This window comes from Miniopterus schreibersii (genome assembly GCF_964146895.1).
Source record: "Miniopterus schreibersii genome assembly, chromosome: 7".
NCBI lineage: Eukaryota > Metazoa > Chordata > Mammalia > Chiroptera > Miniopteridae > Miniopterus > Miniopterus schreibersii.
Window position 1 is genome coordinate 24294328 of NC_138108.1, and position 18013 is coordinate 24312340.

Sequence of the window (18013 nt, forward strand, 5' to 3'; positions counted from 1 at the left end):
AGAATTAATAGGGTCTTAAGTTTTTTCAATTTACCATACACTTGAGGAGGATTAATGGTTCCTAAGTGATGGATGCGTGATAGCTTATGGAGCAACTGGATTCATTTAAAGGTCTTATCTGTAATTCCCAGATGCGTGACACTCAGGTGTTGACATTAGGAGATGCACGTGGATTTTCAGCATCGAAACTTGTGTACACACAGGTATTAGTGGTGCAGTAGCTTATGGCACCACTGACTGCATGGCCCTATGTGTGCATGTATTTAAATCATTAAAAAGAGAAATCCACCTACTTCCTCAGACAGAGATTATATACCAGTATGTAAGAGTTAAAAGGTCTAAATGGGGGCTATTCCCTGCTGGTAAGGACTCTCAGGAGTGGGCCCTATAAAATGTCATTATGCTTGCTTAGGGAGATTTTACAGCACCTGCAACTGCATCGAGGGCAGGAGCCACATCAGGCTTGTTTTCACTTGTATCCCTGATACCACAGGGGGTACCTGGCACACAGTAGGTGTTCAGGGAATAAAAATCAGATAAATGAATGACAACAGAGATAATTTGCAGGAAATCTAAGTTTTACTATTTCTTACACGTCATACATACATTTGGGAGCAAACTGGGCATAAAAAAATAAGCATTTGATATGCTTATCAGTACTTGTTATAATTAAAAAAAATATTTTGTAAGGTACCTCGTGGCCGGGCTAAATTCTCTTCTTTGTCTGCAACAATCCGTCTGCCCCTTCCTTATTTCCTATTTTCCATAAATCTGTGCCATAGATAGTGTGCTTGCTATAAATGATAATGCTGCTCTGTTGTTCTCAAAGGGTGAACACTGAGTCAAGGGTTGTCCCAGGTATGATATGGCTGACTTGTTAGAGTGTTGCTCAGGCTTAATAATAATTACCATGGTCTTTAATGATAACAGTTCTTAATGAGTATTATTATTGTTAATAATGATTATATTTAATAATTACACCCAATACTTATTATCTTTAATAATAATAATTAGCACATGGGAACCAGTTGTACTATTGTATTATCTTTAGAACAAAAATCTAAATCTGTGACCTGGTAGTTTGCGGAGTGTCTGCTCCCACCCTCTTCTTTCCAGATCAGAGTGAGTCAGGAGGCTTCTAGGGTCCGGACAACAGGGAGGGGCTTCTAGAGAAACTCTGATGCCTTCTGTATGTCATTGCACACAGAGGTGTTGTTTTTCTTGTGGAGGGCCTTCACAGTGACTCCTCCCTCCCATCTCTCGGCCTGCCCATTCATCCTTCATCACTTCTGATTTCTCTTGCACAAAGAGAAGACCCAGAGCACTTCGTTATTCCATAACATACTAATTTGTGTAAATTGCACAGGACAGAGTCCATGTTTATTACTTGTATGTTGGTAAAACTTTGATCTTCTCATGCCTTGGCTATGTTTAGATTTAAGTGCCTGTACAACTTTTTTTTTTTTCTTTTTTAAAAAAACAAAAAACAGTTTATAAAAAAACCTTTGGAGAATTAAACATTTTTTAGCTTTTCACACATTGATACAAAGCAGAGAAATATTTCAGTGACAACAGATTTCAACAGATTTTCAACCAGACTAACTTGCCTTATTCTTTAGGGTAGTTTACTTCTTTTCTCTGAAAACACAAGGAGAGATAATCCCTTTCCAGTGGTAATGGGTGCTAATGTATAAAATAATAATTTTTAAAAAGACAGAGTTTTTTATTTTGATATATATTGTGACATAAGATAAACATCAGTTAGGACTTTCTTGAACAGGGTATTTTCAGGCAAATTGATGGCCTGTTTGCAGTATTTAGAAAAATAAAATATACAGGAGGAACTTTTCTTAAGTGCCTTTTGACTTTCTTGCACCTATTCACCTAACAGCATAGGCCCTGAAGTAAAATCTGCCATCCTGCTAGGTAATTTACAACCTTTCCAAACAAAAGCAGATTTGATCTAAAAATACTAGCCCTGATTGATAGTTAATCATAAAACCATGGACTGGAAGGGTGCGAGGGTCCAGAAGGTTGCCTTGACCTCACCTATGTGCCACCTTTGAACTGGAGGTCCCTCAGTCAGGACTCCTCTGATTGGGGCGCTCCACTTCTTAATGACTAGAATCGGAGGGCTTCTGCCATGGCCCAGGGCAATTCTGCTGCAGTCTGATAGTAATAATGGAGGGGAAAAATCCACAGCTTTCCCATTAGGCCCATCTGACTAAAGAGGCTTGTTTAATCTAAACCACTGTCGATCACAGATGAGTGACTTTTATAACTGTCTCTTCCCTTCTCATCATGGTGACTGAGATTTGCTTTGTAATGTTTGTGTTTTGCTCTTGAATTCTGTCCCTCCAGGTTTGATGATCCCTGTGTTTTGTGTGGTGGAGCAGTTGGACGGCTCTCTTGAATATGACAACAGAGAAGAACACGCTGAGTTTGTCCTGGTTCGAAAAGATGTGCTCTTTAGCCAGCTGGTGGAGACCGCGCTCCTGGCCCTGGGGTACTCCCACAGCTCCGCGGCTCAGGCTCAAGGTATCAGTGCGACTCTCTCCTCTCCTCCCTCATTTGTTTTGTCTGTAGTGATTTAAGGAAGACTGTGTTCCCTGAAATAATTCTCCAAACAAGGGTTGGAGGAGATGGTCAAATTTAGCATCTTTCCCAAACAGTGAGCAGCAGAATATTTTTTGCAGAGCCTTGTTTTCTGGTTTCTTTATGAAATATTTGACCAGCGCCTCTAGAGCCACCAAAATCACCTTACATTTCAAAGTGATCATCACAGGTTTTTTGTTTTTTTTCCCATTGATAACTCCGTTATCTACTCTAAGTCCTCAAGTTGGTATTTTTCAAAGTTAGATGTTTCACTCCTAACTTACCAAACTTTTAACGCATGATTCATAAGCATTCAGTTGTTAAAATATATTTACTGCAGCTTCTGCACTTTACAATTAGCTTTTAATTAAATAGAAAAAAATGGATGCATCTTACCGTACTTTTGTATCTTTGAAAACTGCTCTGTAGTTTTGATGTAATCCATTCATTAAAAAAGCACACAAACAAACCTCAGTGTCTTTGTGATCAATTCCTCTTACCTATTTAATAAATATTAAAATTGCATCATTATTTTAGTGTGTATTGTACAGCACTGGGGAGCCCATTGTGAGCTTGTGTTGCTGCATTCTGAAGTCTAGCCCATTGTTCTTTCTGCCAAAGAACTGACAAAACAAATAACAAAAATATCCCCCCAAACCTTGAAGAATAGAACATTTTTTTGACCCAATGGAATGATTATTCTTGTTTTTCAGCTGAAATGATTGAATTGTGTAGTTTACGATAATAGTTATAACTAGAGGATAGAAACATGTGTCTTCCAGGTTTTGTTTTATATATTATTTTCCTATGTATATTCCTTTAAATTACCATCTTAACATTTGTGTATGTGCCAAGCATCTTTGCTATTTTTTTATGCGTTCCTCTTCATATAATTCTTAAGCACTATTAGAGCATCTACTTATTCCGATAAGGAAACCAGGAGAGATTAAGCAGTTTATGCAGAATAACAAATATGGTGACCAAGGACATGGGGTTTAAATGATTAAGCTCTTGACTCTGGTTCTATAAGCAAATCATTACTTTTAAAAAAATGCTGTAGTTAAGTATTTAAATTATATCTTAGTTCTACCAAGAAAGCAAACCATCTAAAACCAGGGGGTCAAGAATGTTTCCCCAGGGCAGGTGGTGCTCCATAGATTATTGTGAGTCCACGTGCATTCTGAACCTGAGCGCTTGGCCTGTCCGGTGCGATGTACAGCTGAATCGTGGAGTCCCCTGCTTTCAAAGCAGCGTAATAAAGGATGATTCACTTCCTTTCTCTGAGGACTTTCCTTCTGGTGTGAGGGATTCAAGATTTGATCTCGAGCAAATTGCATACCGGCACCATTGCTTTTATTTAATGCTATGTGCCTAAATGAAATAAAAGAACCTCCCCCCTTCCCCCCATAAACTTTTCATGCCATTTTAGGGATATTTTTCTCTGAATGTAAAGGTCATTGTATCCCACTGCTTGCATCCTGGTGTGCCAGCTTCCTGTTTGACAGGGCTATCCATCTCAGTTAGCACGGCTGCTCAACGCGCCGTGAGCTCACATGTGGAGCACAGAGCACTAAGTGGCCAAGATTTGATTCTTGGCACAGGCTCAGGGAAGGGGCGCTCGGGAAATTTGCACTAGGGAGCCACACTGTTCCATTCAGTGATGTGAACCGAGAGTTCTGCACACCCAAGTGAGACACACTAGCAAGAAATACCATCTGCAGTGAAGGATTAAACAGCGGAAAAGTCAAAAGCGAATATTTGCTTCCTCGAAGTTTATGAAAACCATGGTTAAAAAACACTGAATGTTACACTTTTAAAAAGTTGAGTCAACATTCTGAAGGAGCTCTAGATCACAGATATACTTTATTTAGTAGGTAAGCAAAGGTTTTATCACTGTGTTCTATTCTGTAATCTCACAGACGGAAGCAGAAACCACAGTTTGTTTATTTTGTTTTAAATTAGGCTACTGATCTCTGATTTGGGTAAATAGAAAAACTTAAAATTGTTTGCTTTGAAATGAATGCATTAGACCTTTGTTGTTATTTAGGTCAGCAAATGTATGCAGTTTGCCGCGTGTTTGTTAGAGAACAAATAGAATGCATGAGGGGACAGGTGGTTCTTGTGCTGGACAAGCGGCGAGCGGGAGAAAGCTGGGAAAGGCAGTAGAGCAGAGTACGACGACATATTTGAGGCCTCGGGCTTCATGTCTCCAGTTTTACGTTTTGTTTTGCGTTTGTTTTGTTCGTTGGTGTTTCGGTAATTCCCCCAAGGTAGGGGAGGCCTTGGCAAATCCATTTGCAGCGTAGGAACCGAGTATACCTGAACCTCTTCTTCCTATGGGCAAAGCTAAGCTGCAACGATAGCAGATTGTTTGAGCCTATTTTAAAAACTGAGGCTTTTGAAATGTGATTTTTCATTTTGACATGACCAGAAAAGAGTTTCAATAATTGAATTGGGATAGTATTCAGATTGCCTTTAAAAAAGAAAATATATCAGCAGTGTCATTGTTTTGGAATGATACTCAAGTCCCGATGACAAGGCCATGGACCCATATTCTTGTGCGTGTGGGATAGTCAATTTCTTTTTTTGTTTTTTTCCAGATTGTTATCAAGCATTTATAAATAGCCCAATTTTGTGAAACTGTTGTTGGGGACAGAATAAAAAGAAACTGATGGTGGATTGTGGATTTTTTATTTTTTCTGTCTTTCTGCTTTATTTACTTACTTTATTTTTATTGTTGACACTATTACAGTTGTCCCCCCTTTTTGCCCCCCTACACCAGTTTTTAGTTTAAGATTTAAAAAGAAGTCAGTAGGTTATTAATGAGCCCCTACGATGTATAAACCAAGGGGTTCCTTAGAGTCTTAATTGGGCTAGATAACATTAATTGAGCAAATTACTATATGTGAGACACTATTGTAGAGATTTACAATTACTGGGTCATTTAATTCTTAAAACAGCTCTTTGAAATAAATTATGTTTCCCATTCTACAGATGAGGAAACTGAGGCAAATAAAGAGGGGAAGTAACTTTCCCAGTGTTACAGGGCTAGTGGGTGGAAGAGTTGAGCTCTGAAGCCCAGTTATCCACTTCCAGAGGCAGGGTCCTTCCCCATAGGGCTGTCCCGTGATAGACATGATCACTGGGAATTTAGAATTGGGGTAGGAGTCAGTTCTTATTTAATGCTTATGTTCTACTTTTTGACATAGGCCTTAAAAGGCTGGACTTTTTGAATACATGCTGCTGAAACAAGCACAAGTTAGGACTTTTTGGATTGAGTGCTTACTAAATATATAATAATTATATTTATTGATAGTGATAAATTATACATATTTCATTTCCATGATGCAATACATAGAGATATTTTTTCTAGATAAGTGAGACAGACCTCATTAAAAACAAGTAAGTAAACGAACACCCATACTTCACAGAAGTATTATCTATTGAAGGTTGAATAGTTTAAATATTCTATTGTTGCTTACAAGGCCAAAATGATACCTGGTATGAGAATAAAGTATATTGCTTAGTAACTCTGATCTTCAAAACAATTAATTGAGCAGTATTAAGTGTCTACCATGTGCCAGTCACCATTCTGGATTCTGGGGATAAAAAAACTGAAAAAAAACAAACAAACCACCTTGCATCACTGAGCCTACATTTAGTAGTTTAGTTACACATGAAGAGCTTAGTGTGTAGGTTTTTAGTTGATTTTTAACCCTCTGAGCTCAGAAATATTGAACACTGAGGTTCAGAGAATAGTACATATAAAATTTATTTATACTTTCGGTGTTAATTTACTATTAAATGTTCATTTTATTCCTGAAAAATAGTTAAAAATTCCTCATCCTCTTGTTAGTTTTCAAAAGTAAATGGCAAGACAGGAAATATGGGTTGCAATTTCTCAGAAATCCTTGCTTTGCCATATTAAAGGAAAGCTATTTATTTGCCATTTCTGTCCATTGTTTTCTTCATTTTAAAATAGGCCTATCATTGCCTTTAATTTTTATTGGTGAAACTTTTCTGCTCTTAGAGGACCATTTCTTCAGATTATTCCTTAGTAATTGTGATCTTCAAAATAATTAATTCAGCAGTATTAAATGCCTACCATGTGCTAGTCACTCTTCTAGGCTCTGGGGGATAATGAACTGGAAAAAAAGACATCTTGCTTTCATGGAACTTACATGGCACTTGTGACCATTCAGTAGATATTGGGAGAATGAATAAATGAACCTAATATTATTTATTATCCTGGATAATAGTATATGCCTTCCTGAAAAAGTATCAGTTTACTTTCTTTAATAATTATATTTAGACTCATGAACAGGAAACTATTTTGTTCCCCTGGAGTGGCATAGCACAATGTGACGTCTATAAGAATTCAATAAATATTTGTTGGCTGAATGGAAACAGTTTTCTAAACTTTATCCATGGAGAATTTTTTTCTTGGCATCACTATGAAGTTGGCCCTCATTCATGAATTAGCTATTTTTATCAGCATTGAAATATACTTTGACTCCATATTGATCATCTGTTACCATTTCCAGATTATTCCATGTCATCTTCCATACTCAGTGTTTTGACTATGCTTATGGTTGCAAAATACTCCAATTATAGCTTTTAGAACCATAAGAGGTAGTTATTCAAAAGGTGCTTATGAGATTGCTGGGATCCAAATTCTTCTGATTAAAACTGAGAGATATTTTGTCAGTGTTTATCTTGACCTCATCAAGAGGTCAAGGCATTGTGTGTAGGGAGACTAATTTCTAGTTCATAGAAACAATGACAAGAATAAATAAGTAGCCCTGGCTGGAGTAACTCGGTTGGTTGGAGTGTTGTCCAGTACGCTGAAAGGTGGCAGGTTTGATTCATGGTCAGGGCACATACTTAGGTTTTGGGTTCGATCCACGTTGGGGTGCATTTGGGAGGGAGGCAACCGATCAGTGTTTCTCTCTCACATTGATGTTTCTCTCTCCCTTCCTCTCTCTGAAAGATCAATTTAAAAAAATAAGAATAAATAAATATGATTTAAAACCAAAATAGTAAGGATATATTTATATAAAAAAATGGCTTAATTTTTTATTATTTATTTTTTATTATTTTATGATTTATTATTATAAACTTTCCAGTGGACTAGCTTTTTATATTTTATTAGGAAGAACTTTATATAGAAGCTACTTTTCAAATAAATTTTAACATTAGAAATGAGTACACTTTTAAGTTGTTGAGAGCTTGAAATGCTCTATTCTTAAATTAATTCTCTAAAATGTTTTATTATGGAAACATGCAAAATATACAAATTAGAAACTAGTGTATTAAGTGCTCATGAACTCATCATCTAGGATTTAACAATTAACAGTTTATGGTCAGTGTTGTTTCTTCACTGCCTCCACCGATTTCTCACCTCTCCCCAACTGGATTATTTTAAAGCTCATTCTAAACCTCATCTTTTTATCTACAAATATTATATTAAGTATCTCTTAAAAATAAAGCATATTTTATTTTTATCTATTTATGTTTTTTATCCTCACCAGAAGATGTTTTTATTGATTTTTTTAGAGAGAGAGGAAGGGGTGGGGAGGGAGAAATGCTGATGTGAAAGAGCGTTGATTGGCTGCCTCCCCAAAGTGCCCCGACTGGGGATGGAGCCTGCAGCCTATTTATTTGGTATACGGGACAGTGTTCCAAGCAGCTGAGCCACCTGGCCAGGGCAAGATAAAGCTTATTTTAAACACAAAGCCACAATAACGGAGCGATTCTTAAAACAAATATAATTTCTTAAAACCATGAAATATCTAGTCAAGGTTCAGATTTTCACAGTTTTATAAATTGTTTTTTAGTATTTGCTAAATAAGGACCCATACAAATCAGGAGCCATACCAATCTATATATTGTACTTGGTTGATGTGTCTATTATGTCTTTGAATCTATGGGTTTCCCATGCTCTTAAATTAAAAAAAAATTTTAACTTACGTTTGCTGCAAATTAATGCAAAATTATTTCTGTTTTGCTAAACTTAATGACAATTCTAATGCTATAAATACTGCTAATACTATGTTCTCATATAAACAATTAATAAGCTCATCCATAACCTTGGAAAGGACTTTAGAAAATCATGCTTTTTTTTGAAGAAGGATGGTTAAAAGACCTATGTTTTCTGGAACCGAGTTTTTCATGCTCTGAAAGTTTGACATTCTCCCTAGTGAAAATGTTTAAAATGATTCTTGCCTTGTCTGGCTTCTTTGGTCTCTTTCTTTGGCTCTCTTTTTTTCTACTTTTCCTTCTTTAATTAAACGCTCATGTTTGAGACACTCTCGGCAGTTTTTTCTTTATAAGGGCAACGTTGGAAAAAGGTGCATATTTAGAAAATTTAGGCCTTGGAGCAAACTTTTAACAAACAAGCTGCTTTAAAAAAAATTATGTGGCTCTCAAAAGAGAGCTAAAAAAGCTACCCAAAATTGCTGTTAACCGTGTTTCAGTGAACCTCATTAGAGCTGGATGGGCCAAAATGTGAAACACTGGCTGGGCCAACACAAATCTCTAACAAGCCCCCTGTACTCTTCCCTCCTTTACTACACAGAATTAAATATTCATATATGTGTGTGAGCACATATGGTGGTTCATTCACACAGCAAAACCTGAGACGCTACTTCTGCCAAGGGAAAAATAATGCTTATCTTACTTCCTTGTCTAATATATACCTAAGAAAATATCTACTACAGATGTTTATAGCTCTGAATTTCTTACATTTGTTTATATTCTTAGCGCACATATAGATATGTGATTATGGCTCAACTGAGGGCCAGCTGATGGCATTTCTGTCTGTAACTTTGTATAGGGTGAAGATGCTAGCCTTGATTTGCTAGATGCCTAGTAGTTAGTTGAGTAGGAAGTATTTGATAAAAACTGCTAAGGGCAGTTAAAAAAATCTCAACTCACTTTACCTCTGGCCTTGTGATTTCTATCTGCCCATTTAAAAAAAAATCACATCATTGGAAATAATTCATTAAAAAATCTAGCTCATTTTTTCTTCCATGATGAGAGAAGTGTTTAGCAATGTTTTCAGTTAGCTGTTTTGTTTGGGGCAATTGGCCATGGTGATAGTTAGCTTTGGTGTATTTTTTTAATTGCTTAATATCTTTCTCTTGGAGGTTAGGCATTCATGCCTATGACTTGGGGGACTAATCATTTAAGTCCTATGTTTTGTCATTCATGTAATAACGATCCTAGTTAAACAGATTGACTCACAGTGATAAATGATTTTTATTTACTATTTAGAGTGTGTCCCATTAAAAATACTTAGTTTTGTGGAATTATGAGTAGGAAACTAAGAACCTAAAATTCACCAATTTTACTCTGGTACAATTTATATTGTGATTATTTTTTTATCCCATTTCCTTCTAAAGTATAGCTGTCTTCCACTACTGAGTAGATTTTAAATGCAGTGTAGAGTCAAATGCTGGAGACTCTGGTCTTTTTGTGTTTTAAGAAGATAGAGTACAGATTCCATTCAAGGAACTCATTTGGTAAAAAGCACATTCATTAAAACACTTATAAATGCTACAGTGGAGAGTGCTGTTACCTTTCTGGTAGATTCTTTATATTTAAAGCACTCTATTGGTGCAACTCTCAATCTTGGTGCTATACCATCATATTCCAACTCTAAGTAAAGTCTGTTTGGACATTCATGATAGACAGTAAAAAAATTCTTGGCCATAGAGCATTTGTAATATTAAAATTCTTTTTTAAAACTCCCTGCTTTTAAAAACAAATATGAATAAAGAGCTCTGTCATCTAAATCTTATAATTTGACTTACTTTTTTGTTTGTTTGTTTAAAATATTACAGATGTCCCTTTTTCTCCCCAGTGACCCATTCCACCCTGTCCTACCCTCCTTGAGTTACTTCTTTGTGAAATTGTGAAATTTCACAATTGTAGTTCTTTCACTTTTTATTTTCGTGTACGTTTTATACTTTGTCCAAATTTTCTCAGATACAGTATTATTGTATTTTAAAATTCTTATGGGACCTCAACACCATAATACATTCATCTGCATCACATCAGTAAGTGGGGAGTTTATTACTTATTTAGGTAGCTTGGCACATGAAAGGGAACCCTGAGATGTCAGGGACCTCTTCTATGTGTGTTGTGACACAGGGCAAGCTCAGTGGTGGGTATGGAAGGCAGGGGTGAAAAGCCAGCATTCACTGGATATTTGGTCACTCATGGGCACCTTGGTTTGGTTTCTGAGGAGTCAGATTTCACATGATTGGGATGAACATCTAAAACCCAGTGCTTTGAGAAGCACTGTTTTTATTTATTTATTATTTATTTATTTATTTATTTATTTATTTATTTATTTATTTATTTATGGCAGCTTTGAGAGCTCTAAAGAGTCTGAATGCACACCATTTGCTTACTCAAAAGCAGTAGCTGGCAAAATTATTTGTGCGTCAATGAGAAAGATATGCGAAAGTTTCCCTCTATCTGCCTGCTTCTTTTTGGTGTGGAGAAATGAAAATCTGTCACCCAGGACAGCACAGCAAATCTGCCCTACTGTTTTACAAGCTTGTTACTTGGCTTGGAAAAGATTGCTGCAGGCTATATGCAAATACACATCACCCAAGGTTCCTCTCCTCCCAAGCTCATGCTAGGCCGAGAAATACATTAGACATATTGTTTCTGTCAATTTTATAAATCAAAGCATGAGAAGCTGGAAAGCTCTACAAAGCCTAATAATCTCCCAGATAAAAGCTGGACCCACCATCCTGGTAGGAGGTAAGAGGGCAGTCCGTTCTAGATCAAAAGCTCTAAAGCTCTGACCAGTTTTATCAACTTCAGATGGTGTGTGTTTGTTTTAGTATATGCTCCAGAGCCACCGTAATAAAGAATAACTCTAAATGTCATGTTTTGTTTTTGTGAATACAGCGATTCCTTAGGATGGTGGGGAGGATTCTTTGAAAGGGGGCCTACTTTAGATACCCTACAATGGAAGATATACCAAAATTATTTGGAAAGAAAGCACTTTATTTAGCCTTTGAGCACCACTGGAGAAATGTGGCTGAGTTTTATTGTTCCCATTTTATGGAGAAGAAAACTACAAAGAAAAATTTAAAGATTGCACTTTAATTCTCTATTTCTCTCACACCTAATCATTTTATTTACTCATTTAATAAATATTTATTGGGTGCCTAGTATGTGTCAGGCATTGTTCTAGGTGTTGGGGACGCAGCAAAGGACCAAATCTATGATGCCACTGCCCTCAATATGCTTACATTCCCATAGGGGACATAGAAAATACCATAAATATATAATAAAATGTTAGGGAGGGCCTGGCATTATGTTATGCATATGTTGGCCCTGTTCTCGCAATCTTGTCTAAATTTGGCAAATTTAGGCTTCTATAAAGTAGCTGCTTAGCCAGAACAAAATAGAAGGTTTCGAATAGATTTCAAAGATTAAAAATACATAATGTAGGCACTTAAAAGATTATGCGTTAGCTTTCTGAAAAATTGCTTATGTGGACTAACTCCCTTTGGAATGGGGTAAATGTAACATTCATTGTCAGAATTAGCTTATATTAAGCCATGGTTTAGATTTTGAAAAGGACACTGAAGTTTTTACATAATGGACGAGCTGTGACTGTATTTAATAAAGTTAGTATTATTAATTGATTAATAATAATAACTAATATTTATTTAGTGTATCTTATATAGCAGGCACTGTTCTAGGTGCTTGACATTCAGTCCTCATAATAATCCCACGAAATACATAATATTATCGTTCGCATTTTACCAATGAATAAACTGACTCAGAGAGGTAAACAGCTTTTTGACACCAAAAACGGGCTCCAGAGAATGTGTACTTAACCAGTGTCCCACTTCGTGGCATTATATTTCTAGTCTGTCAATTTTGTCTACAGTTCAAACTAATAGTAACTGTATTTTATAGGCATAAACCAAAGATTGACATTTTGGAATTGGTAACTGACCATATATATTTTTAAACTGAGTGGGGAGCTTGTTTTGAGTTTAAATAACAAAATTGAACTTGCTGTTTCAGGATGGCATTTTATGAGAACTTATTTTATTAGACACCATTTTTGAATATCGAAGCTCCTTATAAACTTATAAATTAACCAAATCTATTTCTGATTAAAAACTAATAAAATACAGAAAAAGTGGAAAGAAGACAAACTCCCCCATGGATGAACCACCTAGAGATAGAGGCAGACAACACTGTAAGTCATTCTTTTTCAGTTAGAGTTCTAGGTGTTCTTTTTCATTGTCGAGGTCATGTATATGTACTGTTTTGGTTTTTCAGTTACTATTATAATGTATAATTTACATATTCTTTATTGTTTCTAATACTACATAATAGTGAAGCTTTTGGTTTCCAAGTCAAATGTGAAACATTAGCTTTCATCTAGAAAGATTTGGGAGGGGTCAGTAAATTAGGAAGTAGGTATGGCCTCTGTGCCTAGCCCATGCTGCACAATCAGAGTGACTTACTCCAACATTTGTGTGAGAATATATTTCTTCCATTTGGTTTATTGCAGGTGAAAGGCCAATTATTGGTATTACTATTTTTTAATTTGGCGTTGGCCTGCTTTCTTTCTTACTCTGCCTTGTGGTAAAGAGTTAAGTTCTTCAATTTGAGAGAAGAGTAAAAGGCATTGTGTCATTCAGGAAGCTGTAGTTAATTGATTTCATATTTTGTTTTTATAATAGTTTTATTCTTACCCACATTTTGGTCTTTCTCTTTTTTAAAGAACATACCCAGCATTGTGTGGGTTAGTTACTGAGTGCCTACTAGTTTCACAACGACAGTCCTGTGTGAAAGATGTCCCAGGAATTAACAACTGATGACAGTTTGTCTGTGTTTTAGCCTCTGGTTTTTGCTCTGTGAAATAGGATGGAGATTTTATGAAAGAGTCATTGGGGGAAACTCGTAGGGAAGGTTTTTCCTGTGTTTAAATTGATTGAGGACAGCCCACTAATGGGTAGGGCATTTGTCAGACAAATCATGAAAGCTCTCTGCTTGAGGAGTAATGGGTTGTAATCCCTTTTGGTGGTTGGTTTGTACCCGACCTTGGATCCTCTGGGCATGGAAAGAGATGAGCATCTCTCTGTCTTCCTTCTGCATTTTAGAGTTCTAGGATTGACCCCAATAGCTTAGCAGGTGCGAAATGGACCTCATTAGAATTCAGATGTCTTTGGCCTTTCCCAGAAGGGTCATGGGCACCATTCCTATTGTCTCCCTTCTGTGTGCCTTCTGGAGTGGTTCTGCTCACACTGAGGTCTGTCCTCCTAGGTAGAGATCACTCTTTTCCTATGTGATTATGTTGGTGGCCCTTGGTTAGAGAGAAGTATTTGCTTTCAATAAATATTTAAGTGTTTCATAACAGACATAGCAAGTATTGGTCGGGATTTGTGTAACTCAGATTATCTATTAAAATGTACTCATGTCACCCAAAATATCAATTTATAATGAATGAAGAATTTAAATTATGAAACCAGTGTTTTATCAACTATACAAATCAGAGATATCTTATGTAACATACTAAGTTATAATTTGCTTCTGTGTTCCTTTTTTATTTGTAACCCCCAATGGATATTAAAATGTACCCATTTACAGTTTAAACTAATGTATTTAGTATCAACAGTTGCGTTTCTGTCTTACTAAGGGGAAAGGCCCTGTTGTGATTGATGATAAGGTTATGAATTTGTTCTAGTCTCTAGGCAGATATGAATTAAATTAAATTCAGGTAAATTAAAAAGACTAGACCTAATTCTGTTGTAAATTAGGGGGATTAAAACACTTGTAGGAATGGCATATTCTCCCAGGGGGACTAAGATGTCACTTAGTACTTAATAAGATACCTTGGTTGCAATTTCTTGAAGTTTACTAAAATTATCAATCAAGGACCCAATCAGTAGTGTATTTTCCCCTTATCTCCATTGGAATGCCTCAGTATTAGTCAATAAGATACAATCTTGTTATGTTTTCATGTATGTTTAGCTCTTAAAAAAAATGAGTGGTGTATCTGTTGTCAGTTGCAATGCCGGCGAGCACAGACAGAGCTATCCAGATGCCAGGCACTGTTCTAACTGTGTTATATATGTTAACTCATTTATTGCTCACAAACCATGTGTGGCATAGGTCCAATTATCTGCATTGCACAGCTGAGGAGACTTAGGCACAGAGAGGTTAAATAAGTTACCCAAGGACACACAGCAAGAAAATGATGGAGCCAGGATTCAAGTGTTCACACCCAGTTGTTCTGCTTCTTGAAGTGGTGATTTACCACTGCACCCCTTGCTTCTCTATGGCATGGTTGAGTATTATTGCGAGATTGTGTTATTATTAAGAATATAAATGAAAGCCTCTACAAGGCCTGACCTAATATAACTAGACCAGCTCATTAAAATGCCCCATATCTCTCCCTCTTTTTCCTTTATTTATTTTTTTTCTTCTGAAAGTAGATTGGGGGGAGAGAACTTCAAAGACATTATGAGAGCATCCTACTTAATCTGAAATATTTTGATGCTTGTGGAAAAGTGAAATGATTTAATTTCAGATATAATTGCATGAGGAATTATAAATTATGTTTTCTAAAATACCTATGACACTAAACCACAAAATGAACAGATAAAACTGATTTGTTCTCTGACAAATCAAGATATATGGCAGCATTTTCATTATAAGCGCAGTTCGCAGGGATGGAGCAGCTGAGTGTGCTACACTCTGATGGGGGCCCTTCGCAGGCGGCACGCTCTCACAGGCCATCCTGGGGTGATTTACAACCCACACTAAAATTTTTTTTAAAACACACTGTCATGCAAAGCCCAGGTTGAACTTTTAAAGTCGTGAGACGCAGATACAGCTTTCTAATAGAACTTCTTTAGCATGCACTTACTCTTCAGAAATAAGTTGTTTTATCCTGTGGGGAGAAGGGACTATTGTCAGGGCACTGTGTGTGTGTGTGTGTGTGTGTGTGTGTGTGTGTGTGTGTGTGTAGCATTTAGAAAATTCTCTCTTAAGTGCATTTAATAGTTTCCTGGAAGGTATGTGTTGACTTCTTCTGGAGGGTAATTTATTCACAGTAAGACTGAGCAGGAATTCTTTTTTCTTCCCGCTGGACTAAAAACAGAGTGTGTTGTAGGTCTCTGTGGTGGTGGAAGGCTAACACTCAACATTTGGACGTTGTGAGTTTAAGCACTTCTCAAAGGACCTGTGTCCCCAAGCTGCCACAGTCATTTGCTTGTCCTGAATTTTAAAAAGGCTTTGAAATGTGTGGAACCAAAATAGTTCTGTTTGTAGCACTAGGGATTCTGGGAAAGTAAGAGCGTCATCTGCTCTGTGAGAGACGATTGATAATGGGTGGATTGCTGGGCAGTGATACAGTTTTCACCTGAGTTTGCCAGAGTCACTCACCTGGTCCCCTTTGTGATCCATGGCAGCTGACTTGTGATGGGTGGGTAGGAACAGGGATAAAGACTAGTTTTGGGGGGATCAAATTGAAAAGCAGAACTCCATAAGGCAGGTATTATTCTGTTTTGCCTCAGACTCCAGCCTGATACATTCAGACTACACAGGAGGGGTCATTCTATATAACAGGGACTTGTGTTCAGTGCTTTATGTAATGTTTTTCTTCTTAGGAACATTTCCTATTACGTGTAACAAAAAGTTGGTTGAAAATGGTTAACCAATTTAAATGTTGGAATTTATTAAACAAACCAAATCAAACAACAAATAGTATTGTACAACATTGTGACGATGTAGAAGGAAACCAGGCTAAGATTTGAAAGTCAAAGTCACTGATAAAGATTTACAGTTGTATATTAGTTTTTTTTTAAAAAATTAACTTTTGCATAATGAAAATAGATGATTAAAAGCATGTTGATTTGCTGGTTTCTTTTCTCTAAGGCACTGCTGGGAATGGCTAATGGTGAACAGTTGATTATCCTGGCTTAGCTCATCTGTCAGATCAGCGGAGAGCTGTCTAATGCAGCGTAAAGGGCTCAGTTCTCCAATCTTGTGTCTTCTAGAATCTTGTTTTCATTGAGGATAGGAGAGTAGAGTGTGGTGGTTAGGTGTTGTGGATTTAGGAGTCTGTTGCTGGGCTTTTATTTTTTTAATTTTTATTTATTGATTTTAGAGAGAGAGCAGAAGGGAAGAGGGGTGGGAGGAGAGAGGGAGGAATCGAGATGTCTGTTGTTTCATTCATTCATGAATTCATTGGTTTATTCTTGTATATGCCTTGACTGGGGATTGAACCCCGCAATCTTGGTGTATTGGGACAACGCTCTGACTAACTGAGCTAGCTAACCAGGGCTCACTGCTGGGCTTTTAATCTTGGTGCTACTGCTTCCCAGCTCTGTGACTGTCTGCCTCAGTTTCTTCATCATACAATAGGGGTAACAATAATACCTTCCTCCTAGGATTGTTAGAAATATTCAATGAAACAAGCTGTATAAAGTGTATTATACAGGGTAAGAGCTGGGTACATGTTAGTTACTATTATAAATACTGTAGTTATTACTTTACAATGCAGAAGCCAGATGTAATATGTTAATTTATTTTGTTTTCTGTAGCTTTCCATAAAAAAGCCCCTCATTCTGAAATACTGGATAAGAATTACCAGTATTGTTTTCTTAATCTCTAATTTCTTACAGAATAAGAAGAACAGATCCTCTGATGTTCATGTCTTTTGATCAACAAAATCCAATTCCATGGCAAAGAAAAGACTTAATTTTCTTCTAGTGGACAAAGTATTCTGTAATACATTGCCTCTTTCTATTTTTCCCCCAAAGCATTTAATGTGTATGTTATATATTTTGGTGATATAATGAAACTTTCCTCCAAAATCATCTGATTGAAACTGTGTACTTAAAAAAATGCAATAGCTTTTATTAATGACAAATGAAAATTTAAATGTTCACTGATGGCTTTTTAATCAAATGAGGAGCTACTTTTTTAGTCAGATGACAAATATTTTGCATCTGTTCAGCCTTCCCCCTCTGTAGAGTTCTAAATATCAGGTTACCTAAGTACAGATGCAATTTGACTGCAGCAAAGCCATCGTATTTAGCACAACTCTCTTCACAGTTGTGTTGAATGAAACACAGGCTACTTTTCCTTTCATTCCTTCATTCCTCCTCTGAAAAAATTGCTTGTATCTTTTCTTGTGATGGGAGTTCCACTTGTGGAACTGCCTCAAAGCGAGTGTGGGACTGTGTGGAGCAGAAGGGATGTAAATGTTGTCCCTTGGGGGACACATTTTCAGTAGGTATTTATATCCTGGAAAATTTGAATGTAATGTCACCTTTGAATCGTGGCTCCTTTTTTTCATTCTCCTTCCTGGAGCATCTCACAGGAGACAGCTTCATGGCTGAATCCTGTTGCTTAGGTGCACTTT

At 36.7% G+C, this 18013-nt stretch overlaps 1 protein-coding gene across 2 annotated transcripts in view; it reads left to right on the forward strand.

Annotated features, from left to right (window-relative positions):
• SATB2 (SATB homeobox 2) overlaps positions 1-18013 on the forward strand; it is a 177296-nt gene that overhangs the window by 25288 nt on the left and 133995 nt on the right. For both annotated transcript variants that reach the window (XM_081142484.1, XM_081142483.1), the window contains one exon: positions 2362-2538. In XM_081142484.1, the coding sequence (XP_080998610.1) occupies positions 2362-2538 (177 nt within the window). The remainder of the gene's footprint in view (positions 1-2361; positions 2539-18013) is intronic.